Here is a 24422-nt window from a genome sequence, read left to right on the forward strand (position 1 = left end):
TAGACTGTAGATGTTCCATGCACATTTTGACTTTAATTATTAAAGTGTGATTCTGTATAAGTAACCATGCCTAAGAAATAACACTTTTTTTCGAAATGACTATTGTATGTTATTTTTAAAATGGAAAAAGTAACCTGATTTCAGAATTTGAAGAGTTAAGGCCTTGCTAGAATGATATTCTAACATCATTAAAATTTAATGCTTTGTTCTTGTTAAAGATGTAGTACATGAACATGTGTTCTCTAAAAATGTATAACAATATATAGAAATTTAAAATATCTATAAAACAGGATAGAAATTGTCTATTGTCTTTTTTTTTTTTTTGCCTTTTTAAATATTGAGTAGATGATCCCGGCCAGTAGGTACAGGCCTGTGATGGATCCTGTCAGAATACAAATGAAACTTTAAAGTCTGAAAACTTTAAGAAAAATTAAATAATTACATATCCTTTTGTTTGAAATAATCAGAGAAAAGTATTTCTCTCCCTAAAACTTAAACTTTCAGGAACCATTCAGGTTTAGTATAAAGTCTATTTTGAAAACAGTTTAGGGATTTTGTGCTTTTTTTGTACCTTCATAACCCTGTGTAATTGTATTAAAATAGATCAAATAAGATTTAAGAGGCTGGAGCAAAGAGCTCAGCTTCAAAACCCAATTAGCTTGTGGGAATCATGCTCATTTGATGGAGAAGTGGAGATTAACAAGGAGGGGGATGGGCTAATAGGAGTCTTGGACCTTGTTCCCACGTGGGCGGGGATTGTCTTTCACTAAAATGAGGACAGGGAGGCCTGGCCTGCAGTCCATGGGGTCGCAAAGAGTTGGACACGACTGGGCGACTGAACACAACAAAATGAGGAAACGTTTGTAGGGAGGGAGAGTTCAGTTTTGTTTCTGAATTGCTTCAGACCAATTCTGTACAGTGAATTGGTCACCGTACATTACTTTAAGCCTAGTGTAGGCAGTTATGAATTTGGGGGTATGAACTTGGGAGAGAAGCCCTAGTTGAAGAGAGAAATTAAGGCAGTCATTAATTTATAGCCTGCCAAAATAATCCTTTTGAGTCACTGGTCTGGATCATTTGACCTATGAGCCCAATTTTTTTTTCTTCTGTAGTTTACAGGCATATTCAAACACCAATTACTCTGATATAATCCTCTGGCCCACCTTATTTATTCTTACAGAAAGAAATTTGGAGTAATCAAGCCATGTTAAAATACTACCTAGTTGAAATTCTTGGAATATGGCCGAGAATAGAAGCGGAGTGCTGGACATTAAAAATTTTCATAAAGATCCAACTGTGATTTACACGTTCAGTAGTTTCCACTGGTTAGTTATTATTGGCAAAGTACTATCAGATTACTATTAAACGGATTGACTTGTTAATCCTCACGACGTTGGGTGGGCACTGAAGTTTTCTCCACGTGAACACAGGAGAGGTGAGGAATTTGCCCCGAAATCACATGAGCCATAATTCCACCTCGCTCCAAGACCCACTTCCCTCATCCAACTCTGCGGTAGTTTTAGCCAAATTTAGTAAGTATCCACAGCTAATGACAGAAATTCCCTTATGCGTTCGCAATCTGTCTTCCCCAAATCCTGAGGGCACTGTATTACTATGTCTTGCACAAGTTTCTGACGTTAATTTGTAGCCTGGACGTGAAGGAGCCGCTGATGACACTCTGTTGCGCTGCCTCTCCCCGCTCTAACCTAATTCCTACCCAGCGGTAGCTGGGGGTAGGCGAGGTCTGGAGAGGTGCTCGCGGGATTCCCGCCGAGCTAGGCCCCTCCCAGGCCCCTCCTCCTCACCCAAGATGCACTTGGTTGAAAACAAAATCCCACGTGACTGGCTCTGCTCTCATGCTATCATGGCGTCTCCCAGTGGGAAGGGAGCCCAGGCGCAGGAGGCTCCTGGCTGCGGGCCCCAGCCGCTCGCCCGGGACCTGGTAGACTCTGTGGACGACGCGGAGGGGCTGTACGTGGCGGTCGAGCGCTGCCCTCTCTGCAACACCACCCGCCGGCGGCTGACCTGCGCCAAGTGCGTCCAGAGCGGCGATTTCGTCTACTTCGACGGCCGCGACCGCGAAAGGTACGGCAGCCGCCCCTGCGCTATTGTCTTCTCTGGGTGTCTCCACCGGCTCGGAGGCTGGAGCGTGGAGCCGAGTCTGGGCCGCGGAGCCCAGCGAAAAGAGGAGGAGGTAGCGAGGGTAGCTCCTTTGCGCCGGTACTTTGCTCCCAAGGGACGGGGACGGGGATGGAGGCCCGAAGAGGAGAGGTCGCAGTTTCCTCCTAACCCACTCGAGAGGAGCCTGACCTCACGGTGCTTCTGGTACTAGGGAAAAGGAATAGGTGGTACCTGTGGAAAGGTCTTCTCCTATTATTGCCATAGAGTTGGATTCTCGGTATTTTGTTACTCGCTCAAGCAAAAGCTTGGTTTAATCATTATTTTCAAAAGAACATTCATTTTCTAGAGAAGAGGCCAGAAGAGAATCAAATAACTGGTTAAGAGGGATTCGGGCCCTGGTAGTTTGTGTCACAGATTGATCTTGTTATCAGACATCCTTACTCTAATGTGTAAACTAATCTAGCTAGTTTCTCCCCTTTGCAAAGATTGTTTTGAGTGTTAAGGAGTTTGAAGATGTGTTTCCTCTGTTTTAAAAATGCACAGTGGGAGCTGCAAGCCCTTATTAAGAGAATTGAATTTAAGAACACGTTTTGGCCTTGTTTTGACATTTAAACAGAGGCCTACAAGTCCTGGGCTTTCCAGGTGGCTCAGTGGTAAAGAATACACCTGCCATTGCAGGAGCCCTGGGTTCAGTCCCTGGGTGGGGAAGATGCCCTGGAGAAGGAAATGGCAACTCACTCCAGTATTCTTGCCTGGGAAATCCATGGACAGAGGAGCCTGGTGGGGTACAGTCCATGGGGTCACAAAAGAGTTGGACCGACCTAGTGACTAAAACAAGCCCTTGGTTAAATAATTGTAGAATTAGTGTGGTTAGCTGAAAGTTTTCTCAGTCCCAACTTTTGTTTCAATAACTTAGTGACAGTAAGCCAGCTAATATTTTTTAGTGCAAAAGTTCAGATAATAATGCCTTAACAACAACCCAGTAAGTTATTATCCCTAATTTACTGCTAAGGAAGCTGCAGTTTCTTGCCCTGGGTCACACAAATAATAAGGGTAGGGACCAGAATTAAATTCCAGGCAGCCTGAACCCGTATGCCATGCACTTAACCACTGGATTATATAACATCTGTATTTGAAAGTGTTTTTGAGTTTCTGATAGTCTTCTGATCATGAATGGAGTTCATTACTTTTTCTTTTGAGAAGATTTGTATGATATAATCTTTTAGTTCATCATTGTTTTAGTCATTGATGTAGTTGATGAATTTAGAAACTGCTGATGTAATAAGTAATAGCTTTAAGAATTAAAACAGTTTTATTATAAAAATACTAGGTATGAGATGGCAATGTCTTTCGAGGGTCAGTTCTGGATCCTTTTCTCTATATACTTTTTCCTAGATCCATTCCTATAATTTAAATATCATCTATATAAAAAAAATAAATATCATCTATAGGTTGAAGACTGCCAGACTTGTTTCTCCAACCTAGGCCTTTATTAAATTGAGAAAACAGCTGTTTGCTCTATTTGTATTTAAATTTGTAGTGAGAATCTCCATCTTCATATGGCAAACTGAATTCATGATTATCCATAATAAATCTATTTTTCTCATGCTCATCCCAACCCAGTAAATGATGACCTGATTCTTTGGAACAGGCAAAAAAAGTCTTCCAATCTTCCTTGACTCCTCTCTTAATGCTACCGTATCTTATCCCATCAACAAATCCCATCTGCCATTCAAAACCTAATCCCAGCCCTTTCACTACTTCCTGGTCTGGTCCACCGGAGGATTATTGCTTCTTGAGTCTCTGCTTCTGCCTTTTCTCCTTCATAGTGTAATTTCTCATATTGCATACAGATTAATACCATCCTTCCATTCCTCTGTTCACATCTTCCAGGGGTGTCCTCTTTTACCCAAAGTTTAAAAAAAAAAAAAAAGCCAAAGTCTTTATCCAAAGTTCTATGTCGTTTGTCCCCCAGTTGTTCTCCTATTGCTTTTCTCTTAGCTACTCTGCAAAACATCATGGCCTCCTTGCCAGTACTCAGGCATACTGAGAACACTCCTGCCTCGGTCTTATTCAGCCTGCCAGGAACTCCTTTCTCCTAGGCTTCCAGGCTACTTTCTTTGAATCCGTAGGCCTCTGTTCCTTACAGAGAAACTCTGAGCATTCATTCAATTAAAATAGTAACTTTCTTCCCCACACAATGTGATTTCTTGTTTTCCATAGTACCTATCACCATCTTATGGTTTGCATATTAATTTGTAACTGCCTCTCACTCCAGTGATGTTAGCTCTGTGAAAACAAGACAATTTTGTACTCTGCTATATCCTCATAGTAGAAGCTTAATAAAGATTCGTTGAATGACTGAATCAATCTACCCTTCCTTCCCAAATTTAGTCTGATCCTGAACCACTTCATTATTATACATCATGACCCGTTTGTTACTTAAACCAGAAACCTGGGCGTTGTCCTAGCTTTTTCCTTTTTTTCTTATTCCACATATCCAAATCATTGACAGGTATAATATGATCTGCTTCAGAGTAGATCTTGCATCTGTCTACTTCTAGTCCAGACTGCTGTCATTTCTTTCCTGGCCACTACTTTGTTTTCTTTCTTTTACACGTACAGCTCCTCCCTAGCCATCCTCTGGCCCTCACACAACAGCCACAGTAGAGATGTAAATCAGATAATCTCACTGTTTTGCTTAAACCTTTCAGTGTTTTTTCACTTTATAGAAAATAAAATTCAAACTTTTTACTGTGCTTATTAAGCCCTATGTGATCTGGCTACTGCCTACCTTCTAATTTTGGCTGTAAGGTTGAGTTTAAAATGTGATCTTTGGATTCAAGCTGCATTGAATTGAATCCAAGCTCCACCACTTGTTATGTGATTTTGAAGTTTCATAGGTTTCTGGTAGTACTTACATAAGAGCATGCACTGAATTACTTAACATAATGTCTAGCATGTATTAAGCACTCAAAAAGTAAACTCTCACCACATTCCCTCATGTTCACAGCTCAGTAATTGGGCTTTCTCTCACATCCTCAAACACATGGAACTCTTCCATCCAGGGGCCTTTTTCTTTACTATTCCCTCTGCCTGGAACACTGTTCCTCCTGATTGGCATTTTGCCTTTCATGTCTCAACTTAAATGCACTTCCTCAGCGAGACTTTGCCTGACCTTCACTAAGGTAGGTCCCCACTTCCATCTCTCCTCCCATTTCTGTCACAGTACTCAATTCTTTCATGGTATTGAGCATGATAAGTGGTGTCACTTATCTGCGGAAGGTAACTGCATCCAGAATGTATCAGTAGTTCCACACAGGAGTGAATTCTGCTTTTGTTCAATCCCATCCTGGTGGTTAGTGCAGCGCTGGGCAGGAACATAATAAGCAGATTGTTGAAGGAAATGGTAAAGGCGGGACCATTTTAGAAACGGAAATATGAATTATTTTCAGGACAGGGATGTGTTACAGTGGATTTCTTTTTATGACGAAGCAGAAAGATGAAAAATAAATACCAGCATCGTTCAGAATTTAGAAATGAAAAAGAAAGTTAAGGTTTGGGGATAAGAGAGCTTCACTTCACCTTCAATCATCCCCTTTTCTGAAGTGTGTATTTCTAAAGAAGAGGAGTTTGCTTGTTTGTTTTCCTTCATTCCCTAACCAGTGTCCAGCATGTAGTAGGATGCAAGAATCTCTTGAGACCCAGGACCCTGTCCTGATGGCCAGATCAGTTTTAATGAGCTCATTGGGTACAGTTATTGGCGTGAAATATTCCAGCAGATAAGAGAAAGGCAGATTTCTGCTCTCGAGGATTTGCACTGACTACTAATAAGCCTTAGATATCTTGGGCCAAAGGTTGGTTGTGAGATATTCTCTGGTCTTCAGTATTTATGAAAAATTTTGTATTCTGTGCTTTACTTTCAGACCCTTTTTCCCCCTCTTACTTTATGAGAAAACTCACTGACTGGGAAACCACTTGGAAATAAAATATGGAAGCTTCAGCATGATTTAAATACCCTTGTTTAACCCCTGGTTCTTTTCAGTAAGTCACCTAGATTAGCTGTGCCTGCAAGGATCTTGAATGTGATGTACATATCAAAGTTCCTATAAATGTAGATTTTTTTTCAGGTTTCATTAATAGACTAGCTGAATATACAGGTTCTAATGGTTTAGCAGTTCAAGGAAAATTCAATATTAAAGAATAAATGTGTCTCCTAATAATTCTTTTGACTTCTAAGAAGGGAACATGCATCTTTATGTAGTTTTGTGGACAGTATGAGTTTGGCAGTTAGATTGATTGAAAAATACTTGAACTTGCTAGTTTTGGTTTTTATTTTTGGTTATTATTCAGTGGGACACTTCCTTATAGCCTTGGTACCCTCATCAGCACTATCCTTTCCTCACCTCCCACCTCGGCCCAGTCCTGAGACACTGCCCACATCTCTGCTTTTGCGTCTGTCTTTTGACTTGTTTGCGTCCTTCAGAGATGAAGAGGAGTGATTTTAAGCAATACTCTCAACACCATCTTCTTTGAATCTTGTACCAGAGAACATTTTAAAATTGCAGGTCTTTTAACAGGAAAGTAGTTTTCTGGATTAAACCTTTATCTGGTACTAGAAATAACACTGTTACCCAACAGATAACTGACAAGTTGAAATAATCTTTCCACTCAAAACTTGAAAAAATTGCTTACCAGTTTATGATAGGGGGTAAGAATGAGACAGGGGGGATAATCTGAGGATACCCAGGAACCTCTACATGCTGGTTTAGAAACCAGTTATTTTAAAGTGTGGATCAAAAAAAAAAGGCACTTTGTGAGTAGGTGGATATTGCTTTCATAAGTACACAGCATTAGGAGTGATACAGCACTCCTTTCACTGATGAGTTTTAGGCATTGAGAACTACATTTTTACCACAAAACAGAAATATGGGCCCCGGACAAATTGAGAAGTGGGATAGACGACAAGCAAGAAATTTTAGACGTTACTGAAGATTTTGAGAGGAAGATGTATCCTAAAAACTACTCTTGAGACATTTCTTTTCCCCTCCAGTATCTTTTTGGTTGTCAGTCCTTAGCTTATAAAAGTTTGTTTTCACGAGGATTCGGTTCTGGACCCACATCTGTGTACCCCACTCAGCAGAATAAAAGCTCCATAGGTACCTGGACTCCCATCTTGAGACAAGAATTTAATCAACCTGCTCACTTTGGTTATCTCTTTCAGGAAAGGTCACAGCTCCCATCCCATGTAGCTTATTAATTGTATTTACAACAATACATGTGGATCTCCTAAGAAAGTATAATTCTTGTTTCAATCAGTATCACTGGCTACTCTTAACCATTATGTGTACCCTTCAGAATTTGTAAAAGGATTTCACAAGTATTGTCTCATTTGTTCCCTGGTAACAAAATCATGAGTTATTAACCTGTTTTTAAGATGAGGAAGCTCAGAGTAGTTGTGCCTTACTTACTGCTGGGCTATGTTAATTCTTACATTGACCTCCAGATCTGAAATACATACATACATTTAATACATTAGGAGGATTAAGTGCAAAATCACTGATTGCAACGAAGAAAAGGGAAACTAGCCTGTATTGCCTGTTAAGTGCCTGTACCTGATGCTTTCACATTTATCTTATTTAATCCCTATAATCAAGTAGGATAATCATTATTTTCATTTTACAAGTGAGGAACTAAACAGTGCTCTGTCTGTATTTTCTACTAATGACTTAACCTTCATTCCTGCCAGTGGAGTATGTTTTTGCTACAGTTAAGCCTTGAACAACAGGGGTTAATTCATCTATAATTTATAGTCAGCCCTCTTTTTATCTGTGGTTGCTCTGCACCCACAGATTGAATCAACTTCAGACCGTGTGGTACTGTAGTATTTACAATTGATGAAACCCACATTGTTGAAGTTGTGTATTTTCTCATACTTTAAATACTCTAACATAGGATAAGGACTGTGTTTTTTCATATTGCATTTGTCCATAAACGTCATACCCTTGAATGCCTAAAAGAACTTAAGGGAGAAAAATGTGAATGCTAGTAATTTTTGCTGTGTTATTGATAGTATCCTAGTTCAAGAAATACTCCGTTCTTTAACCCTTTCTGCTTGTATAATAGAGATTGCTATGCTCTTTTCCAAGAAAATTTGTGCTCTTTCTTACCCAATAAGTCTCACTGCCTTATTTCTAGAGCCAGAATCATCAACTCTTCACCAAACCTGTGTCCAAATCGGAGCTGGGGGAAATTCCCCCCCACTGATTTGAAAGCTGTCAGTGCTTATTTTCTCCTTTCAGATTTAAGAAACCCAAGGAATATAAGGGTTGACTAATTCTTAAGGCCCTCAATTGCATATTTGAAAGTTTTGTTGGGTTGTTCTGTTTGCCTTTCTTAAAATACAGGAATAGTGTTTCTTGGACTTCTCTGTTGCTGTAACCCTAGGCACAAGTGAATGTGAAGTGCTAGGATGAGGGGAAGGACTGGGCGGCGATGGAAGGTGAGACTTATTTTATGAAAGGCACCTAGTCAGTGCTCAGCAAGATGTAGTCGATGGTCTAACGGTGTTACTGATCATCTCGCACAGAATTAATAGGACTCCTGATAGGGTGCGTGCCTGGGTGCTGCTTTCCTGCTCTCATGGGACAGACTTAGGTGACCAGTCCTGCTTGTGGCCAGATCCACTCAGTCACCCAGGACGATCTGTGGCCATGGCGCAGCGTGGAGCGATGGCGGCTCACACTTGTAACTGATCCTTGTCACCCTGCTGTCCCCCTGGTCTGGTGAAGTTCTCTGGGGCAGGACAGATTAAGTTCTTAGCTTGTGAAACAGCAGAATCTCCTCTGCCTGTAATGCCTTCCTTCCCTTAGTAGGGCCACCTCTAACCCATCCTCAAGTGGCAGCTCAGGCAGACGTGACTCCAGAACCTGAGTTGGGTTGTGTACCGTCTCTTGGATTGATAGCACCAGACTGTGTGTGACCGCCTGCTCCTGGTTCTCACCAGTCTCTATCACAGGGGCATGGTTTAAAGTCGACTTAAGGGAATCCTTTTTTAGGGGGGAGAAAAGCTAATACAAGTCTGCAGGAATTTGGTAAATAACACAAAAGACATTTTTAAATTGGGAAAGAAAATATTAAAAAAGTGTTTAAAAGCCCTGATGCATGCATGGTACAGGTTCACTGGCAGATTCCTTTCAGAAAACAATGCAAAACTATAGAGCCATCCAGCAACAAGAAAATGAATAAATGTATCTGCACAAAATTTTGGAATTTTTGCAGAGCAGAACCATAATAGTCACTAAGAAAATTGAGAAAGAATTTCAAGATGTATGAAAGGAAAATCACTAATTTTCCTAATAATCCTTTAAAAAAACTATAGAAAAGTGAACAAAGGACATAGAATAACAAATGAAAAGTAGCCAATAAGAAATAATGAAGAAAGGCAAGTAAATGAGTTGTAAACTATCTTTGAAGGAAGGGAGTGGGAAGCCAGGCATGTTAGTAAAGAATAAAAAGTGCAGAGCTGAGAGCATGAGAACAGGCTGGTGGGATTGGAAATATTGTATGAAATGATTTCAGAAGAAATTTAAAGATAACTGCCAGATGTTTGCATATGAATATCTGACCTAGCAGTTTATTTGTAAGAATTTCCTGTAGAGAAACCTAAAAGCTTAAAAGATTTGTGCACCAGGATATTCATTTCTAACATTATTGATAGTAGTGTAAATTTGGAAGCAATGGCAGTGTTCCTCAGCAGGAGTTTCTGTGAATAAGTTACATGATGTCCATTCAGTGAAATTCTATAATGAGACACGTCTTTATGTTCTGACGTGGAAAAAGATAGAAAACATTTTATGTAATAACCCAGCTTGAAAGACAGTGTATAAAATAAAATATGTGTTTCCCCCTTCTCCTTTTTTCTTTTCCTTCCCTAACCTATCTCCACGAGTCCTGGACTGGAAAATGCAGAGAATGGACGAGGTGCTGGTGAGCAGTTGGCTTGCTGACCAGGCACATTCCTTGATACCATCTGCTCTTTTGCTCTGCTCACACTACCTGTTTTCTCATTTCCTTCATGAAGAGTGACATGACTCCTGATGCGTTCCGTACAGGAGGAATTGCCATCTCCTGTTTGTTATTCCTGCTGCCATCTGTATTTTTGTGTTTTAAGTTTGGGTTTCTTTCTAACAACCCAGGAGAACTAACCAGCCTGATACAAAGCTGGACAGTGTCATCATCCCAATTTGTGTTAGTGCAAAGTGGAATCTTTACAACAGACCTGAAAGGAGCACTTTGATAGCCTTTGAAAGCAGGATTTTCTCCTTCATGTCAGCCCTTTGTTGACACAGGTTGATGAATCTTGTGAGTTTGTCATCTCCTTTCAGGTGATCAAGAGCATGAATCACGCGTTACCTCAGTAAGGGAGAAGTAAATACCACATTTGCTTCTCATTTTCAGTATAAGGAATGGAAGCATATCACAAGTGCCATGTCTGGCACACAGCCAGTTGCAGAAAATGAATGATTAGATTTCTTAACGTTCTGTAAAGTGCCCTGTAGTAAGCTGCAGGCACATAGTAAAAGCCTGATAAATTATTTGGTGAACCTATGAATTTGTCCACATTCTACATTGGTTTCTGAGTTTTCTAATGGTTCCTGTAGTCACCACCTCACTGGCCTTTGCAGTACTACCCAGTACTCTGTGCAATGATGCTGCATATCTGTGCATCCAGTAAAGTGGCCTCCAGCCATATGTAGCTGTTGAAATGTGAGAGTGTCACTGAGAAAGTGAATTTTTAATTTAATTTTAATTTAGCCACATACGTATATAATTCTGTCACATATAATATTGTCTGATTTCCTTTCTTGTTTAATATATGTGGTACATTTTCAGTGACTATGAAATGGCAGAGTCATAATTAGGGCATTTTATCCCTTCCATTTAGAAGTAGATATCTGGGGATATTTCAGATGTGGGATTATAAAAATAGTGTGTTAGACTTCTGTGTCTGGATTATTTCAAGGAAGAGATTTTTAGGGCTGTTATGGTTCTGGTTTTATGTTACGATTCTGTTGAATTGTTTTCATTTAGACTGGGAAATCAGGAGATAGCCAAAAGCCTAATTCTGGACTCCATACCATGTTACCATGGTGGGTAACATTACCTTTATTTCTTTGAAAGCAGTTAATAAGCCACTGTTAGCTCAATTCAAAATCATTGCATGATATTCAGTTCAGTTCAGTCTCTCAGTCATGTCTTACTCTCTGTGACCCATGGACTGTAGCACGCCTGGCTTCCCTGTCCATCACCAACTCCTGGAGCTTGCTCAAACTGATGTCCATCAAGTCGGTAATGCCATCCAGCCATCTCATCCTCTATCGTCCCCTTCTCCTCCTGCCTTCAGTCTTTCCCAGCATCAGGGTCTTTTCTAATGAGTCAGTTCTTCGTATCCTGTGGCCAAAGTATTGGAGCTTCAGCTTCAAAATCAGTTCTTCCAGTAAATATTCAGGACTGCTTTCTTTTAGAACTGGTTTGATCTCCTTGCAGTCCAAGGGACTCTCAAGAGTCTTCTCTAACACCACAGGTCAAAAGCATCAATTCTTTGGCACTCAGCTTTCTTTATGATCCAGTTCTCACATCCGTACATGACTACTAGAGAAACCATAGCTTTGACTAGATGGACCTTTGTCGGCATAGTAATAATCTCTCTGCTTTTTAATATGCTGTCCAGGTTGGTAATAGCTTTCCATCCAAGGAGCAAGCGTCTTTTAATTTCATGACTGCAGTCACCGTCTGCAGTGATTTTGGAGCCCCCCAAAAAGATAGTCTGTCACTGTTTTCATTGTTTCCCCATCTATTTGCCGTGAAGTGATGGGACCAGATGCCATGATCTTAGTTTTTTGAATGTTGAGTTTTAAGCCAACTTTTTCACTCCTCTTTCACTTTGATCTTTAATTCTTCTTCATTTTCTAACATAAGGGTGGTGTCATCTGCATATCTGAGGTTATTGATATTTCTCTCACCAACCTTGATTTCAGCTTGTGCTTCATCCAGTCTGGCATTTCGCATGATGTACTCTGCACATAGGTTAAATAAGCAGGGTGACTATATACAGCTTTGATGTACTCCTTTCCCAATTTGAACCAGTCTGTTGCATGTTATTACTCATGCATTTTTAAGAAATTTTTCTTATTTTGAGGAAGAGATTATTTTACTATTATTTTAAGGAAGAGACTTTTAGGGCCATTATGGTCACATGTTAGGTACTCAGTAGCCACATATGCCTGATGGCTGCTGTGTTGAACAGCACAGATCTAGAAGATTTGACTATCACTGCTTGCCACCTTCAGCTGGTTAATGCTTATAGAACTCTGTACCCAGGAACTATAAAATATACATTCTTTCAAGTGCACATGGAACTTTCACCGAGCCGAGCACATCATATGCAAGGCCATAAGACAGTCTCAAATTACAAGATTGAAATCTCATGTATTCTGGGACCACGTCAGAGTTAAAGTAGAAAAATAACAGTAAGTTACCTAAAAAGCTGGTATATCTGGAAGTTGAGTGATACACTTATGAATAGATTCTTGATCAGAGGGAATTTTACAGAAAATTAGAAATTTCAAACTAAATGATAAAATACAGCAGTTCAAAAATGTTAAGGGTTTAGCTTAAGCAATACTCTGGTGGAAATTTGTAACTTAAGGAGAGGCTTAAATTTTGATGATTGAAATTTTTACCTTACACTCCAAAAAATAAAAAAAAGCAAACTAAATCCCTAATAACGTAGCAGGAAGAAAATAAAAATAAGGGTAGAACACTGACAAATATAAAAAATGATCTGTGATGTGATATTCTTTCCTTTTAACTTTATTAATAATAGTGACTTGCTAGCCGTAATGCCTAGCAATAAATTTAGTGAGAAAAAATTGGACATTACTTTGCCAACAAAGGTCCATCTAGTCGAAGCTCTGGTTTTTCCAGTAGTCATGTATGAATGTGAGAGTTGGACTATAAAAAAAGCTGAGCACCAAAGAATTGATGGCTTTTGAACTATGGTGTTGGAGAAGACTCTTGAGAATCCCTTGAACAGCAGGGAGATCCAACCAGTCAATCCTAAAGGAAATCATCCCTAAATATTCATTGGAAGGACTGATGCTGAAGCTGAAACTCCAGTAGTCTGGCCACCTGATGTGAAGAACTGACTCATGTGAAAAGACCCTGATGCTGGGAAAGATTGAAGGTGGGAGGACAAGGGAATGACAGAGGATAAGATGGTTGGATGGCATCATGGACTCAGTGAACATGAGTTTGAGCAAACTCCAGGAGTTAGTGATGGACAGGGAGGCCTGACGTGCTGCAGTCCATGGGGTCGCAGAGTTGGAGACGACTGAGCGACTGAACTGAACTGAGGCACCAATTTATAGATGAGAGCAGGGTTCAGTTAAGTTTAATAATGATGATTATTTATAATGGGGGCCTCAGTTTCCTTGGATTCAAACTCACTTTAGTGCTCTGATTTGCCTGTTTTGGAATATAATTTAACCTAGGCATGAAGAAACCTATAGACATATATTTATAAATCCATGAAAGAGTTTTAAAGCTGAGAATATGAACCTAGTTTTAAGTAACCTAGTTTTAAGTAAAATGGTAGGCAGCCGCATGCATCCCATCGAGAAGATATGTTTGGACAGTGACATTTCTGGATGAGTCTGCAGAAATGATTGGCTCTCAGGAATTTACATAATCTCATTTGACTGGAAAAAAAATGAACATTTAAATAAAATACTGCATTTTTTTCTTACAGGTTTATAGACAAGAAGGAAAGGTTAAGCCAGCTTAAGAGCAAGCAAGAAGAATTTCAAAAAGAGTGAGTTTTCATTTTGCTTTCTAATTTGTGGGGGTTATCTGGTCACCACATGGTTTATTTCAATGCTGTGGTACGCAGATATGTAGGTTGCTAATTTATTGAATTTAGGATACAGATCTCAACATGTGAAGAGCACTGTATCTGGGAGAAACCAAAATACGAGATTTTGGAAAAATCGGGTTTCTGGAAAACAGTGGGCTCAAACATGGTGCCTGGTTAACAGCAGGCACAGTGACTGAATGGGTGAATCGGAGAGTGACCCTGTAAATGGGTCCAGTAGAGAAAGCGTATTGCACTGGTGGTGGTGGCTCGTGTGGGACGTTATTGCTTCTCTTTGTCTTTGTTCTTCTGTATGAGGGTTTTGCAAAGTGTGGTCTCTAGATCATCTACATAAGATTAAATTAACTTGGTGTTCTGGTTAAAAATGTAGATTCTCGGAGTCTATCCTCAGATATTCTGATTCAGTAGGTCTGAGGGGAGGCCCAGAAATCTGAGTATTAACAAGCACCCCTGACAAATCTCTCATCCTCTGGATTTGGAAATTATCCTGTAGAACCTTTTGTCCCAAATTGGTCCAGTCACTGTTCTCCATCCAGACCCCAGACGTGATTAATACATTTATGAGCAGATGAACTCCAGAGATGCCCTGCATTAGAGAAACCTGCTTGGATTTATTTTACTTGGTCATTTCTCTGACTTCCTCTAACATAGAAACTTAACTTTTTTCCTATAGAACACTTCATTCTATAGCACAAATTTTAGCCTACACTGACTTGTGCCATTTTAAAGTGGGGGAACTGATGATAGCATTTTGGATCATGAATTATCTTATGTTGTTGTTGGATTGCTACGTTGTGTTCAACTGTTTGTGACCCCATAGACTGCAGCTCACCAGGCTTCTCTGCCCTAATTATCTCCCAGAGTTTGCTCAGACTCATGTGCGTTGAGTCGGTGATGCCACCCGACCATTTCATCCTCTGTCACCCCCTTCTCCTTTTGCCTTCAATCTTTTCCAACATCAGGGTCTCGTTATTATTACTTACGACTGATGGAAATTATTGATTATGATGGAGAGCAAAGGCGATGGCTGTTATGGAAGTTTCTTGCATTTACACAAATACAAAAGTGCCATACTAAAAGTGCAGAAGGAAGCAGGTGAGGAAAGAATTGCAGAAAGCAGGGGATTTGGAAAACATTTTTAAATACTTATACCCCACTTTGGTATATCCAGAGTTTTCTAAGACCTTATTTTAAAAAGTTGTTGATTTTGCATTTTTGAGCTTTACCAATTTTATTATTTTAAGAGCTTATTCCTTTATCTCTTCTCCAAACAGAGTATTAAAAGCTATGGAAGGAAAATGGATGACAGATCAATTGGTAAGAATAAGAAGTATTTAAATAATATTCTTTAAACTTGAGGTTAGATGTTTTTAAATTGGCAGAACTTAAAAAATGATTTTGAACTTAAATTTATTTGTGATCATTTTTTGGTAGTTCTCTGTGAATGTATTTCTAGTGCAGGCTTCTCACATATTTCATTTAGATACCAAAAACAGGGTATTGGCAGTTAATTATGGAACCACCTCATAATAATGAATAATTATGAGGTCTGATGCTGACAGAAATATACAAGAACAGTTAGATGCTCTTTTTAAAAAAAATTACTCATGAACATACATTTTCTAGATGGGTTAATTGAAAAATAAGCTAAAATATTAAAAGAAAATATGGGAGAGTGTTTATATAATCTGAAGGTGAGCAGACCTTTATAATCCATAAAGTAAAACATTTGATACACTACATAAATGTTTAAAAATTATGTCTGTTGAAGACCCTGGCAAAATGAATATAAACTGGGACAAAATGATTATAACATATGAAAATAAGGAGTTTGATTGATTACACTTTTATTCACTGTTGGTGGAAGTGCATATTGGCATATCTGAGGGACAGCTTGGTGGTAGTTTGTTGCTTTCGTAATGCATATGTGGTATAAATACATCCAGCAGTTTTCCTCCTAAGCAAGTGCACATGAATGTAGAGATTTACAGGTAAAGATTCTGATTGTCTGCATTGTTCCTAGTAAAATTAATATATAATTAAATATTCATCAAACAGAATGAGCTAATTATGATACTGCGTAGCTGTTAAAAAGTATGTGGTCAGTCTGTATGCACTGGTATGGAATGATATCCAAGGTATATTTTTTTAATGAAAAAAAAAACTCAAATAGTAGGCTCTGGTAAAGTATGATTCCATTTGTGTATGTGTTTTAAATATATATGCTCTTCAAAGTCTGAAAAGATACACAGTTACCCCTGAATAGTGGGAAGGAGTCAGGCTAACAGTCTCGTTCTTCTCTTTTGTGATGCCTGCTTTTTTATCATAAGCATCATTCATAATTTTTAAATACTTAGAGATGTGATATAAGTGAATTTTGCTTATGTTCTAAATGTTCTATTATTAAATTATGTTGTATGGAAAAAAGTTATAAAAGACTATAAAGAATCTCATCCCAGTTTTTCTAAGTTTCTATCTAAGTTTTCTAGTTTTTCTGTCAAAAACTTAAAATCTTGGTTTTTAAAGACTAATATCTTTTAAAAGTGAAAGCATCTCATTGCCAGTTTATTCCTAAATTGATCGTGGTTCCTGTGAATCTGTTCTCAGATGTCTCTCACACTGCTTTGGAGAGGGGAGCATTTTCCCCACTGAACAGTCCTGTAATGTGTTCTGTATCTTGTACCATCACACTGCTTAGACAAGTGTTAAACATTATAAACATTTGAATGTTGTTGTAAGCCTCCGGATGTCCCCGTTTATGGAGACATCATAGAATAGATAAATCATACTTTCTAAAAACCAACTAGTATGTCAGATTTTTACTTATCCTTTATTCTCTTTGGGGAAGCCGTACCTAAATCTTGGTAATGGAAAAAGGCAGTTTCATGTTTCATAAAATTTTTTCAGGGCTTTTCCAGAAATCTTACATGAGTTGTACACTTAAAAAAAAAAAAAGGAATTCTGCTCTGTTGCAGTATTTTATTACTCTGTAAGTAATATTTGCTTATTGTATCAGTGAGATAGTACAGCTGATAGTCTCCTCAGTAACCAGCACTGAGAATTTAGAGCAGTGCATCCACAGAACTCTCTGATGATACAAATGTTCTGTCTACACTGCCCAGTATGGTAGGCATTAGCCATAGGTGGTGTTGACATGTACCACCTGACATTTGGGTAGTGGGAGTAAAAACCAGATTTTCTTTTTAAATTTTGTGTAATCTCATTGACTTTCAGATAGCCACATAGGACCCACATGCAGTAGCTCTGTATTGGATAGGACAGGTTAAGATAATATGTGTCAACCTTTTTCTCTGTACTTACTAACACAGAAAAGAACTATTTCTCATTCTCTCTTAATTGCCTAGCAGCTTCTGTCCTAAACCACTAGTTACAAAAGCTGTAATAAATATAATTATACTGGACTTTTGTTCATTGCATTTTCTAAGATACACCTCAGGATAAGTAGTGTCCCTAGTAGATAATCATATTAATTGTAAGAGACCAATATTTGTGATATTTGTTTCATACCTTTTTTAAGAGATGGAAAATAATGTCCTGCAAGATGAGGATTGAACAGCTGAAACAAACTATATGTAAAGGAAATGAAGAGATGAAGAAGAGTAAGTAATTTTCCCACCTCTCTCCAGCCCTGATAAAGAACTCATGTGTAACTTCATGGGATTGATCAACCAGGGAAAGTAAAGGGGAGGGGTGGTAGAGGCAGTAGCAACCTGGAAAAGTTAACTGGTTGCCTTTTACTCTTTGTAAAACATTTGTATAAGGAATTTACATATATATATATTTCAAATATATGTATATAAAACATGTATCTGTGTTACATATATTTACAAATGTGTGCATATATACATAAGCACATGTGCAAATGTAATAACCCTTATAAACTGCTGCTGCTGCTAAGTCGCTTTAGTCGTGTCCGACTCTGTGCGATCCCATAGATGGCAGCCCACCAGGCTCCCCCATCCCTGGGATTCTCTAGGCAAGAGTACTGGAGTGGGGTGCCATTTCCTTCTCCAATGCATGAAAGTGAAGAGTGAAAGTGAAGTCGCTCAGCCGTGTTCGACTCTTAACAACCCCATGGACTGCAGCCCACCAGGCTCCTCTGCCCATGGGATTCTCCAGGCAAGAGTACTGGAGTGGGTGCCATTTATAAACTACTTAGCTTAAAAAGTTGAGCACTGTATGTGTCCCATTTCCCTTAGCCGATAGGAAGTTCAGAGTCAGTCTTGGTAATCAAGTATAATTATTAGTTCACACCAGAAGCAAATACTGACTTTTTCTCCATCAGTGAGTCTTACACATATTTTAATTTGTATTAATTTTGCATTACGTTTGTGTACTTCATATTTTATCACAGGTAGTTGCCAGATTTTAAGAGCATCCTCTTAGAAATCCTGTGTCCTTAGGCATAGTGCATGCTGGGACATCCCTAGTGGTCCAGTGGTTTAGACACTGAGCTTCCAGTGTAGGGGGTGGGGGTTCAGTCCCTGGTCAGGGCACTAAGATCCCACATGTCATGTGGCAAAGCCAAAGATAAATTTTAGAAAAAAGAAAAAGAAGTAAGTAGTTCATGTATTTCTGAAGATGATTGTTTAAAGTTTAAAATGGATTGCTGTCATACCTTTGTAAGTCCTTTCTTGTCTACTCATTGCTTTCAGAAGCAAGTATTTTATAGAGGTAGGCAGTAGTGTAAAAGCTGCCTTTGAAAACTTGTCCTATTAAAGTGCTTGTGTGGAGTTTCACAGGATTAATAAGCTACAGAAACAGGGCAGCCTGGTGAAGAGGTCTCAGAACTACAGCCCGCCCCTCCTGTGCCGAGTTTGGCTTGCACCCTCCAAAGGCTCTGGGTCAGCAGCAGTGTAGGGAACTCATTACTTACCATGGGTTCACCCACTTTCCCCTCCTCCCTGCATGTTCACAGTAGGAGTTTGCCACCAGGCCTCTGTGAACCTCCTGAAATTGCTGAATTGACTGAGTTTGTGCGTTTCTCTGATGAATAAGATTAAAACTTTGATCAGCTCCTTTTAATAGGCTCCTATCCCAAGTATCCTTTTAGTTTAGTCACTAAGTTGTCTCTTTGTGACCCCGTGGACTGTAGCTCGCCAGGCTTCTCTGTTTACGGAAAAACATCTACTTCTCCTTCATTGACTATGTTAAACCTTTGACTGTGTGGATCACAACAAACTGTGGGAAATTCTTAAAGAGATGGGAATACCAGACCACCTTGTCTGTCTCCTGAGAAACTTGTATGCGGGACAAGAAGCAACAGTTAGAACTAGACGTGGAACAACTGACTGATTCAGAATTGGGAAAGGAGTATGTCAAGCCTGTATATTGTCACCCTGCTTATTTAAGTTCTATGCAGAGTATATCATGCTAAATGCCAGGCTGGATGAATCACAAGCTGGAATCAAGATTGCCAGGAAAAATACCAACAATCTCAGATATGCAGATGCTATGCTATGCTAAGTCACTTCAGTCGTGTCCGACTCTGTGTGACCCCATAGACGGCAGCCCACCAGGCTCCCCCGTCCCTGGGATTTTCCAGGCAAGAACACTGGAGTGGGCTGCCATTTCCTTCTCCAATGCATGAAGGTGAAAAGTGAAAGTGAAGTCACTCAGTTGTGTCCGATTCTTAGTGACCCCATGGATTGCAGCCTACCAGACTCCTCCATCCATGGGATTTTCCAAGCAAGAGTACTGGAGTGGGGTGCCATTGCCTTTGCAGATGATACCACCCTTATGGCAGAAAGTGAAGAGAAACTAAAGAGCCTCTTGATGAGGGTGAAAGAGGAAAGTGAAAAAGCTGGCTTAAGACTCAACATTCAGAAAACTAACATCGTGGCATCTGGTCCCATCACTTCATGGCAAATAGATAAGGAAAAAGTAGAACGGTGTCAGACTTAATTTTTTTTGGCTCCAAAATCACTGCAGATGGTGTTTGCAGCCATGAAATTAGAAGATGCTTGCTTCTTGGAAGAAAGGCTATGACAAACCTAGACAGCATATTAAAGAGCAGAGATATCACTTTGTTGCTAAAGGTCCATCTGGTCAAAGCTATGGGTTTCCCAGTAGTAATATACAGATGTGAGAGTTGGGTCATAAAGAAAGCTGAGCACCAAAGAATTGATGCTTTTAAATTGTGGTGCTGGAGAAGAAAGACTCTTGAGAGTCTCTTGGACTGCAAGGAGATCAAACCAGTTAATCCTAAAGGAAATCAACCCTGAATATTCATTAGAAGGACTGATGCTGAAGCTGAAACTCCAATACTTTGACCACTCGATGCAAAGAGCTGGCTCATTGGAAAAGACCCTAATGCTGGGAAAGATTGAAGGAAAAAGGATAAGGAAGCAGCAGAGGATGAGATGGTTAGGTAGCATCACTGATTTGATGGACATGAATTTAAACAAACTCCGGGAGATAGTGGAGGACCGAGGAGCCTGGCATGCTGCAGGTCATAGGGTGGAAAAGAATTGGACACAACTTAGTGACTGAACAACAACAAAGCCCGAAAATACTGAAAGCAACAACCATGGAAAATATTAACAAGGGATATGGTTCTCCACTAGTGGACTCTATAGCTGTGATTTCCATCCCTAGCAGATGATTGGTGTTACCTGATAACCATTTTTAAAATCTAGAGAGAATCTGGGCCCTGCCTTGAACTTACAAAATGAAAATCTCATTCATGGGGACTGGGGTCAATGGTTCATAACCTGTCTGTAGTAAAAGACCATTTTTTTTGGTCTTTCATTTCTAATGTGTCATAAACCAACATCAATACTTCTGTAAAATACAATAAAATTAGTTACTAGAAAAGTGATTGCACATTTGGATGCCAGGGTGATATCACATGGCCATGTCAAAATATGTTTTTTTTCTAAATTTGCTCTCTAATTCTGTACTTGTTTTGTTTGGTAAAGGTTTGGGCCAGATCCATGGTTCACACTTTGAGTAGTAGCTCTACTCTGATGACCTGCCAGGGTCATAAGCTGTTTGCCACCATCTACACTAGACTCAGAAAATTTTGCAAACAATTTCAAGGCAGTTAATGGATTCCAGAAGCTCAAGTTTATAGATTAGATTAAGAGTTTGCTACTCAAGAAATAGCCTGTTGTGTGTGTTTTTTAAAAAAACAGAATCTTATTGTTAAAATACCAATTAAACTGTAGCTCCTGTTGAATATTTATCCAGAATCTTTTGATTTAACATGTTATGATTGCATTTGGAATTTCAGAGTTGAGTTGATCTGTTATTTGGCAAAATAGCAAGAGTAGATTACAGACAGGGAAGATGACGTGGAGAGAAGAGTGACTTAACCTGAGTGCACTAGTGCAGGTTGGGTGTCTGTGATGATTTCCTGTCACCTTCAAGGGGTCCTGTATTACATTGGAAAATGTCATTTAAAAATCTAATCACCATACGGCTCAGGCCATGGCTAGATATTGATAGATATATTTGAGTACTTGTAAAGAACTCAGTAGAGATCATGAAAATGATTGAACTTACTGGAAAGTGTGTGAAAAGACCATAGACTTAAACTTCGGGACATTCATATTGATCAGGAATGGTGAAGAGGTGAATCAGAGAAGAAAAAAAATATGTGTGTGTGTGTGTGTAAAAGAAACTTTATGCCTGCAGTGAAATAACCTAGGTTCAGTTTCATGTGTCCTCAGTCTTGTCTGACTCTTTGTGACCCCATGGACTGTAGCCTGCCAGGCCCCTCTGTCCATGGGATTCTCCAGACAAGAATACTGTAGTGGGTTGACATTTCCTCCTCCAGGGGATCTTCCCAACCTTGGGATCGAACCCGCGTCTCCTGCATCTCCTGCATTGGCAGGGATACTTTTACCACTGTGTCACCTGGGAAGCCCTAGGACCTTCATGAAAAGGACACATATTGGGCAGGATGAGTGTCTGATTTCTCGGTTGTGTGGCCAGGCTCTGGTGGCCCTTGCAGTGGTTAAAATGCTAGTGTATGGTGGGTACTCCCACCGTGCTGGGGGTGCTGCTCCCCGCTGTGACTTTTCAGAGTGGTGGTCTGTTTCTTTGTTGCGTGACCACCGGCCGTGAGGTTGTCCTCGGGTTCTCTGAATGGAGCCCAAGGCACACTCAGTAGTTTCCTAAGGAAAATCAGGTCTCCAGTGAGTTTTTCAAACTTAGATATTTTATCTGCCCAATATGCCTATTCTTCAGTGTTTACTTTAAGAAAGTAAGGTGCGCAGTCTGGCACTGCAGGCCCACATGAGGAAAAAAAAAAAAAGTCAGGTGCTTTGTGTGCTAAACTTCAAACACAACCCAGCTTGCCGAACTTGATAGTCTTGAGTGATGCTTACTAATGTTGATTACAAATGGAGACTCAGAATCATTTTAGTGGTGGTCCCCTTTGCTCTGTGTGTAATACCTCCTTGAACTAAACTCTTGGTCTCCATACTTGGTGAACATCATCTCATTAATGTTGAGGTTTTGCTCTCAATTTAGACATAATTCAGGAAGACACTTATAATGCTTTGGAGCCGTGGTGGGGGAGTGGTAGTATGCAGTAGCCAGGAACTGTTTCCAGAGCTTATTGTTGGGTGTGACTTGTTTATTTTAGATGCCGAAGGCCTCCTGAAAACCAAGGAAAAGAATCAGAAACTTTATACTCGAGCACAACGGCACCAGGAAAAGAAGGAGAAGATCCAGAGGCATAATCGCAAACTTGGTGACCTGGTAGAGAAAAAAAACACGGACTTAAGAAGTCATTATGAGCGTCTGGCAGATCTTCGGCGGTCTCACATATTAGAGCTCACGTCTGTCATTTTTCCCATCGAGGAAGTAAAGACTGGTGCGAGGTACAGTAAGCGAGTCCTTCAACTCTAGGGAAACCCAATTTCCAAAGATCAAGTGTCTTTCAAGCACGTCAGCCTCATTCTGGGTTTCCCTGGTGATGAAGCTTAAGTCTTATCTGGTTCAGCAAACAGCAAACACTGCACGAAGTTGGGGAGGCAGCCAGGGGAGGGCGGTGCCCTGGGAGAGGTGAAGCCCAGGCTTATGGACTCAGAGCTTCTGGAGGAGGGCCGGGCTCACACGCTTCATCTGGAACCGTCTGATGTGGCTGCAGGGCCAGTCAGGCTGCTCATTAGTCACACGCTGTTAGGCAAGTTTTTGCGTCTTCAAGTCTTATTTCCTTGTCTGTGAGATGGGGATAATAAACGCCTACTTCACAGAGAAATCATGAGCTAAGATGGAAGAAAAAGCCCCTGGGTCTCTTACTTGGTGGGCGAGACATGCTGACTCCACCTTTTCCTGGTAACCCTCCCGTCTAGCTCGGGATCAGCTAGGTTGAGTCTCAGGCCATAGTGCTCAGACACCCTCAGGAGCCAGTGGGACAAACAGGATGGGGATTCCCAGCGGCTGAACATCAGAGTCACTCAGGAACTTTAGGAGAAAACAGGTCCCAGAGGACTGGGCTCCAGCCTTCCTGTCCATCTTGGAATGCTTTGTTTCTTAAACTTCCCCAGATGATGCTGCTGATCACACAGATGTGGAAACTTCCACTGAGGAGTTCCGTTTGTTTTCTGACGAACCATCGGGCTCTTGCCCTTGAGGGGTTTCCTTCTCTTCCAGTTGTCTCCACTTTCTGACACCTTTTCCTGGCGCTGGAGTCTTGCTCCCCAGGACTTAAAATTCACTGCCTCCACTTCAGTCTGGCCTTTCACCTGTTGCCAGAGGGAGCTTCCGCAAAGCCCGAAGGTCTGATTGTGCTTCTGACTTGACGGCCTACTCTGACACTTAACCACTCATTTTTCACTAGGGATGGTTAGCAAATACAGAGATAAAAAGGCAGATTCAAAATAGAGAAGAATTTAGGGCTCAGAAATAGACCCTGAGGTGGTATTTTGAATCAGTGGGGAGAAGTCGGATTTTTCCAAAAATTGGCGTAAAGATAGCTGGCCAGGCCTTTGAGGGGGAAAAAGCTGACAAACAGCAGCATTATGCCAAATTACAGTCTAGATTTTTTTAATTACGTATGAGCCAAAATACCCGTGTTAGAACACATGGTCAACAAGACTAGGATACTGTTCCAGATTTTAGGATACTAAGACTCAAAGAGAAAAACTTTCTCTTCCGTACTTATGCTGTTTAAATCTTTTATGTTAGTGTGAATTGCTGTATATCATTCGTTTTTTTTTTTTAAGCTAGTAGTGTTGAAGTTATCCCTATGATAAGCTACCTTGTTCCTTCACATTTCTTCTCAATCTTCCTTGAGTGGAGGAAGGAGAGGGCCAGCTTAGAAGTGGCCACGGAGTCCTGTGCTGTCCTGCCCTGCGCAGGGCCGCCAGGAGGAGTGGGTTTACGTGCATCT

At 40.2% G+C, this 24422-nt stretch overlaps 1 protein-coding gene across 1 annotated transcript in view; it reads left to right on the plus strand.

Moving 5' to 3' along the window:
- The first annotated feature begins 1845 nt into the window (after window positions 1-1845).
- ATG14 (autophagy related 14) overlaps window positions 1846-24422 on the plus strand; it is a 37532-nt gene continuing 14955 nt past the window's right edge. The window contains exons 1-5 of the mRNA XM_010847711.1: window positions 1846-2085; window positions 13934-13996; window positions 15331-15373; window positions 17595-17676; window positions 22671-22908. Coding sequence (XP_010846013.1) covers window positions 1865-2085; window positions 13934-13996; window positions 15331-15373; window positions 17595-17676; window positions 22671-22908 — 647 coding nt within the window. The 5' untranslated portion in view covers window positions 1846-1864. The remainder of the gene's footprint in view (window positions 2086-13933; window positions 13997-15330; window positions 15374-17594; window positions 17677-22670; window positions 22909-24422) is intronic.

Source organism: Bison bison, unplaced genomic scaffold (genome assembly GCF_000754665.1).
Source record: "Bison bison bison isolate TAMUID 2011002044 unplaced genomic scaffold, Bison_UMD1.0 scf7180017864254, whole genome shotgun sequence".
In the NCBI taxonomy this organism is placed as follows: Eukaryota; Metazoa; Chordata; class Mammalia; order Artiodactyla; family Bovidae; genus Bison; species Bison bison.